This window comes from Poecilia formosa, unplaced genomic scaffold (genome assembly GCF_000485575.1).
Source record: "Poecilia formosa unplaced genomic scaffold, Poecilia_formosa-5.1.2 Scaffold560, whole genome shotgun sequence".
NCBI lineage: Eukaryota > Metazoa > Chordata > Actinopteri > Cyprinodontiformes > Poeciliidae > Poecilia > Poecilia formosa.
Window position 1 is genome coordinate 61606 of NW_006800499.1, and position 6092 is coordinate 67697.

Here is a 6092-nt window from a genome sequence, read left to right on the forward strand (position 1 = left end):
AAAGCTACCGTTAACAGGAGTGGTTGTTGAAGCTATGCGGCAGCGAGGGCTTCTCTGTCGATTGTTTCTCAACTGAAAAGGGCCGTAACTTCTGGATCTGAAGGTAGTTAGAGCTAGACGAGTTTTCTCCGCCACCAGTTTAAACAGAGAATCTCCTGTACACCTATTTTAGGGTAAGACCTAGGTTTCAGGGATTTTCCGGACCTGTTAGACAGAGAGCTGGTCAGTAGTCAGTCGGTGGTGAAATTAAGGCGTGGCTGGCTATTGCAGAATAACGAACACCGGGTGGTGTAGAACCGCGTGGTATAGAACTAGGTGGTGTAGAACCAGGTGGTATAGAACTAGGTGGTGTAGAACCAGGTGGTATAGAACCAGATGGTGTAGAACCAGGTGGTGTAGAACTGGATGGTATAGAATTGGTGGCGTAGAACCTGGTGATGTAGATCCAGGTTGTGTAGAACCAGGTGGTGTAGAACCAGGTGGTGTAGATCCAGGTGTTGTAGAACCGGGTGGTGTAGATCCAGGTGGTGTAGATACAGGTGATGTAGAACCAGGTGGTGTAGAACCAGGTGGTGTAGAACCAGGTGGTGTAGATCCAGGTGATGTAGAACCAGGTGGTGTAGATCCAGGTGGTGTAGATACAGGTGATGTAGAACCAGGTGGTGTAGGACCAGGTGGTGTAGAACCAGGTGGTGTAGAACCAGGTGGTGTAGAGCCGGGTGGTATAGAACTAGGTGGTGTAGAACCAGCTGGTGTAGATCCAGGTGGTGTAGATCCAGGTGGTGTAGATACAGGTGGTGTAGATACAGGTGATGTAGAACCAGGTGGTGTAGATCCAGGTGGTGTAGATACAGGTGATGTAGAACCAGGTGGTGTAGGACCAGGTGGTATAGAACTAGGTGGTGTAGAACCAGCTGGTGTAGATCCAGGTGGTGTAGATCCAGGTGGTGTAGATCCAGGTGATGTAGATCCAGGTGGTGTAGATCCAGGTGGTGTAGATCCGGGTGGTGTAGAACCAGGTGGTGTAGAACCAGGTGGTGTAGAACTAAATGGTGTCTCTACCCTCCTGGTTCTAGTCAGGTCTCCAGCTGCAGCTTCTGGTTTCAGTCTGACCTGCTGCAGGAATCAGAGCCACTAAATCCTGGATGAGTTTCTCTGGTCAGAGACTTTAGTCCTCTGGGCCTGAAATGTTCTCCTAGAAGGACCACTGAGGAACCGGAGGGTCAGGTCAGAGGTCAGAGGTCAGTCTTATCTCTATTCTCCAGCTGGAAGAACTGAAGCTGACTCTAAATTTATATGTCTAGATCTATAACTCCAAATCTATAACTCCAGATCTATAACTCTAGATCGTTCCTCTTTAGGTCCAAACTTAACTTAAGTTCAGAGCCTGGATGGGTTCAAAGGTCACCTCAAAAATCATCTGTTTCTGGAACCAGAACCTCAGCCAATCAGAACCAGCTAAAGCATCTTAACTGTAGAATCTGTAGAAGGTTCTGTTGGTTCTGCTGGTACCAGTGGTTCTGCTCACCTTTGGGTCCCTTCAGCAGCTTGACCTGTGCGATGCGTTCGCTGGGCGGTCGGCGCCGCAGCACGTAGAGTCGGACCACAGGCCCCGCCTCCTTCAGCGCCTCCACAGCCAATGAGTGAGAGACTTCCCGGACATCAACGTCGTTCACGAACACGATGCTGTCGTTCACCCTGCAGAGGTCGGACCGGGTCAGAACCAGAACCTCACAGCTGCTGTGGAATCTAAACCATGTTGGACAGAACCTGGACCCCCAGGTATCTGAACCGTTTCTGGTACCGATTACTGACCCAATCAGAGGTTCTGAGCTGAACCAGCAGCAGCTCTCTGTCTGGTTCTGGTTCTGGCATCAAACTGGACCAATCAGAAACCTCTGATCTCTGTTGGGTCAAACATCCAGTCAGAAGAGAACCGGTTCTGAGTAGTAGTTTGGTTCTGCTTACCGGTTCCATAACGTATTTAATTAAAAGGAAGAAATCCTCCAACAGCCATACAGCCTGAAACCGATTGGTAGCGTTTGATCCGTTGCTTAGCAACAGCGGTGACTGAGGGGGCGGAGCTTGGAGCATCTCCATGGAAACGTTAAACTCCTCTGGTTTTTATTTTAATGTTACTGAATGAATAATCTCATGTTAACATCTGTTATATTGAATAAATTAGAATATATTTTCAAAGATTATTTATTGTATTAGCATAAAACCTGCTGAAAGTTTCATTTCATGTTAAAATGTTTGATTCTTATTGTTTAAAAAACTTTTAATTTAGTTTAAATCAAGTACAACATGGTGCATATTCTAAGGGTGCGTTCACACTGCCAATAAATGCGACCTGTATGTGTTCTGCAGTCTGAACGGGCAAACGACCTGAAAGTGTCCTGCATGCGCAGTAGAGGGCGCCATAGCGTCAGCGTTCTCAGTGTTCTGCCAACCGCCATAAAAAGAAGAAGTGCTCAGTGTTTAGTAAACATGGAGGCTAACGGTGGAGCTTAGCTTACATATTTGAAGTTGTTGTCCAGCCGGAGCAGCATATTAACAACTTAATCCTCATATAATCCGTCATGGTTGTTGTTTTTCTTCCCACTTGGCGTATCAGGAAGCAGAATAGTGAGATTTGGTGAGAATCAGTGACGTTCAGTTCGGATGAATGCGGCCTGGACGTTGGGTCGCATTTGAATCGGATACGTATCGGATATGGGTCACATTCGAAAAGAATCCGACCTGTGCTGTTCACACTGCCATGAAAAGATTGGATACAGGTCGCATTACGTCAAAAAAATCGGAATTGAGTCACTTCAGGCTGCAGTGTGAACGCAGCCGAAGTTAGTTTATCTCCTAACTTAATAAAAATCAATTAGAATATTGACAGGAAATCAAACTGATAGATTCTCATTAATTCCCTAAGCAGCAGAGCAGCCGTAATGACCGAGACCCGTTCGGGTCAGAACCGGTACCTGAGGCGTCCGTCCTGGGCGGCGGCTCCTCCTGCGATGATCTTGGTGATGAAGATGGACGGGTCGTCTCCGATGTGCGGGTTGTCGGTTCCGCCCGCGATGCTGAAGCCCAGACCAGAGTTCCCCTGGAGAGAGGGAGAGGTTCTGATGGGACCGGTTCTGATGGAGAAAAATGGACCAGACCTGGTTCTGATTCATCCAACTGTGTCCAGCTCTACATGGTTGGTTCTGATGGTTCTACTGGAGTACTGAAGGTTCTGTTGATCTACATGTTCTTTTAGAACCCGACCAGAACCCATCAGAACCCTCCCTCCAGTCTCTGTTTGGTCCAGAGGCCATCAGGGAACCAACATCACTGCTTTGGTTCTGCTGAAAACCAACCAGAACCAGAACCTCCTGAGCCGCTGCTGGTCCAACAGATAAACCACCAGAGATGATGATGATGATGCAGTTCAGTGATGAAGGCAGTGAACTGATTAGTGTGGCAGTGACTCATGCTATCCTCATCCAGCAGTCGGCGCCGGTCCGACTCGGCCCGGTTCTCTTTGATCATGACAGCAGCTAAAGATAACCTGGTTCTAAAAACAGAACCGCTGAGGATATTTATGGACCAGAAGGTTCTGGAACAACATAGATCTATGTGGTACAGAATAGAACCAGCTGTTACTGGAATGTATTTCCTCAGCCTCTCCAGAGTGATCTAGATGTATTACCAGGGGTGAAAGTAGGGGGGTACAGTCGGGTACCGCTACCCTGAAAGATTTACCGTGGGGGTTCGCAGTAACAGAGAGGAGCAGCTGTCAGCTGTAAAGAATCAACGGGTTCATTAATCAGCTCTGACTGTTTAGTTTTTCAAGAACAATCCAAAACAAGAATTAATCAATTAATAAATAGCTTTTCCCCTCATTTCATATAGTTTGTGAACTGTTCTTTGTTAGATCAGGGCAGCAACACGTCCATCACAGCATCAGGTGACAAACTGAACGCTGCTGAGACCAGGAGGTCCTCCTCTGATTGGCTTAAAATGTAAGTAACTTTACTAAAGAACAACAAAAATCAACAAAACGTGTTCAAATTAATGACCCAACAATAATAATCTCAGTAATTATTGTTTCAACAAGGTGTTGCGCAATTCTGTGCATTTTGGTTCCATTACCAAAATAACTAGAGCAGGAGTTTAAAATTAACTAATCAACCACCGCTGAGTTCAGGGAGGATTATTAATGATCGCAAAATAAATATCAAGCCTGAAAACCTGATATCAGAACGGATTGAATGTTTTTAACATAATCTCTGGTCGGCTTGTGGAGCGCAGGAGGTTGCCATGGCAACGGGTGGGCTTAAATCAGAGAGAGAGAGAATAAAAATGTGAGAGTGGTTTAGAGTTGATCACCTGTTCAGGTGTTTTACCTTTACTGTGAACGTTCAATAAACGACAAACTTGGACTAATTACCTCGTTATTTGTGACTATACATCATTTACAACCAAATCAAACACGGTAAATATGTTTCATTAAGTATTTAACAAACAAATGGCTTCTACCGCAATAATTATGTGAAATTAAATTAATTGTCTAATATAAAAAAAAATAGCTTGGTGTCAGGCTCAGAGTCTGAGAGGCTTTTCCTTTATCAAACAATTTTTTTGCTTCTTATTTAGTGGAAATATTGATGTTGATGAGATTTTAATAATAACCTTTTTCAACCTTTATAGCTCCACTGTTGAAAATGAGGCTCTAACATTCACAAATAAAATCCAGTCCAACATCTGGTTTGAGGTGATTCCTCTGGATCCTGTTGGAGGAAAAATATCCCAACTTCAGAAGATGAGCTTTAACCTAACAGAGCTCTGTGGTTCCTCCTGTCAGGATGAGGAGGAGCCATGTTGGGAAGATGAAGCTGCAGGATCTGCAGAACAAACAGGTCATGATGCTGGGCTGCTGATTATCCCTCAGTCTGGACACAGGATCAATAGAACCAGTTTAAAAGATAAAATGAATGGTTATATGCCAGACATGGAAAACTGGGATGACTCCATGATGTTCAGATTTTAGGTCTCATGGCGTCTCAAGGTGTCAACATGGCAGCCAGTGGGTGGAAGGAGGAAATACAGCTTTACTTTGTAGCAATTCAAGAGCTACCAGCTTTTATCATTTCGCAAAAAAATAATCAGCACAGAAACTCCAAAGCACACAAAGAATTTCTCTCTCTCTATATATATATATATATACGTAGTACCCCAAGAATTTAAAACTACTTTCACCCCTGTGCATCAGTATAGATCTATGTGTATCAGTATAGATCTATGTGTATCAGAGTGTGTTTCCTCACCCTCTCCAGAGTGATCTCCTCATACTCCAGCTCTCCTTCTGATCCGTTCATCTGGAAAATCAAGCAGAGAGAAAACAGTTGAGTCGCTCTCCAGCATCTCTGCTGGCCGTCGCCATGGCAACTCCATGGTAACAGCTGCTGCTGCCTGGGGGACTGGTTACCTAGGCGACTGTGGCTGTAGCCACGGTAACCAGCTTTCTGTCACACCACATCTCCTGAACAAGATGGCTACATCACTTCCTGTCATGGTCCAATCAGAGACCACCTCCCTCCCACCCCCCACCTGGTACCTTCAGGTCAACCAATCAGATGGAGAGGATCCAACCTGAGGACCTCTGGTTCCACCAGAAGGAGGCGCCGTCACCACCTGACCTGCTGGTGGACCGCTGGGGGTCCAAACGGTACCGAGCTGGAATAGGGCCTGGTCTCCAGAGTGGAAGAAAGGTCCAAACGGGTTCATCGGTACCGAACCAGCAGGGATCCTTGAAAACAGAGGACCAGAGTCCAGCAGGTTCTGGAAACGTCTTTTTGGAGCCGAGTCCAATAATCAATAGCAGAACTCTGGAGAACCGATCGGCTCTGACACACAAGCTGCAGGACACCAACGACCAGGAACCATCCAGACCAGAACCACCAACCATCTGGACCAGAACCACCAACCATCTGGACCAGAACCACCAACCATCCGGACCAGAACCACCAACCCATCTGGATAAGAACCACCAACCCATCTGGATCAGAACCACCAACCCATCTGGATCAGAACCACCAACCCATCTGGATCAG

The 6092-nt window shown here is 46.1% G+C and overlaps 1 protein-coding gene across 4 annotated transcripts in view; it reads right to left on the reverse strand.

Moving 5' to 3' along the window:
• LOC103129600 (disks large homolog 4-like) overlaps window positions 1-6092 on the reverse strand; it is a 45221-nt gene that overhangs the window by 31052 nt on the left and 8077 nt on the right. For all 4 annotated transcript variants that reach the window (XM_007540758.2, XM_007540759.2, XM_016665271.1 and 1 more), the window contains 3 exons: window positions 5307-5357; window positions 2976-3100; window positions 1529-1698 (listed from right to left, as the gene is read on the reverse strand). In XM_007540758.2, the coding sequence (XP_007540820.1) occupies window positions 1529-1698; window positions 2976-3100; window positions 5307-5357 (346 nt within the window). The remainder of the gene's footprint in view (window positions 1-1528; window positions 1699-2975; window positions 3101-5306; window positions 5358-6092) is intronic.